At 72.3% G+C, this 602-nt stretch overlaps 1 protein-coding gene across 1 annotated transcript in view; it reads right to left on the bottom strand.

Moving 5' to 3' along the window:
* Positions 1-377: 377 nt before the first annotated feature.
* Positions 378-602, bottom strand: part of LOC101618692 (collagen alpha-1(I) chain-like) — a gene marked incomplete at its 3' end in the record, with an annotated part of 60,244 nt that continues 60,019 nt past the window's right edge. The window contains exon 11 of the mRNA XM_012729467.1: positions 378-592. Within this exon, the coding sequence (XP_012584921.1) occupies positions 378-592 (215 nt within the window). The remainder of the gene's footprint in view (positions 593-602) is intronic.

Genomic DNA, 602 nt, shown 5'->3' with positions numbered 1-602 from the left:
GCCGGGCGGGGCAGATGCAGGGGCCGCGCAGTTCTGGTCCCTGCTCTGACCCAGCCTCACAGACCAGGGCCCTGAGCGCAGGCCGCGAGCGCCCGTGGGCGGCCCGTGGAGTTGAGAACAGTAGCTGGGAACATGGCCGCAGCCTCGGGGCTGCAGTCGCACCCTGGCCACCCTGTGCACGGGACTCACACGGAGCCGGGGCGCCGCTGGGCTCCTCCGGACCCCGCACACCAGCGGTCAGGCCCGAGGACAGGCCAGCCCCTCCTGGGGAGGGAGACGCCAGGCCGGGGCCTCCGCTAGGAGGACCAGCGCTGGCCGGGCCTCAGGGCTCAGTGGGCAGGAGCGCCCGCGACCCCGCCCGCCGGGGGGGGCCTCACCTCCTCAAACTTGTAGGCGATCATGGCGAAGGCTTTGAAGATGGCGTCCGTGGGGCCCGTGATGGTCACGATTCTCTCCGGGCAGTTCCCCTCTGAGATGTTGATCCGGGCCCCGCTCTGCGAGGACCCAGAGACGCCATCACGGCTGCGGGCTGGCCGTGCGGTGGCCCCGCAGGCCACTGAGGACCGTGAGGCCTCAGTGGTGCCCCCTGGACCTAACCGGCG

Source organism: Condylura cristata, unplaced genomic scaffold (assembly GCF_000260355.1).
Source record: "Condylura cristata isolate star-nosed mole 26May11 unplaced genomic scaffold, ConCri1.0 scaffold00025, whole genome shotgun sequence".
NCBI classification, from domain to species: domain Eukaryota; kingdom Metazoa; phylum Chordata; class Mammalia; order Eulipotyphla; family Talpidae; genus Condylura; species Condylura cristata.
Note: the sequence above shows the minus strand (reverse complement) of the source record. Positions and strands in the feature narration are given on the sequence as shown.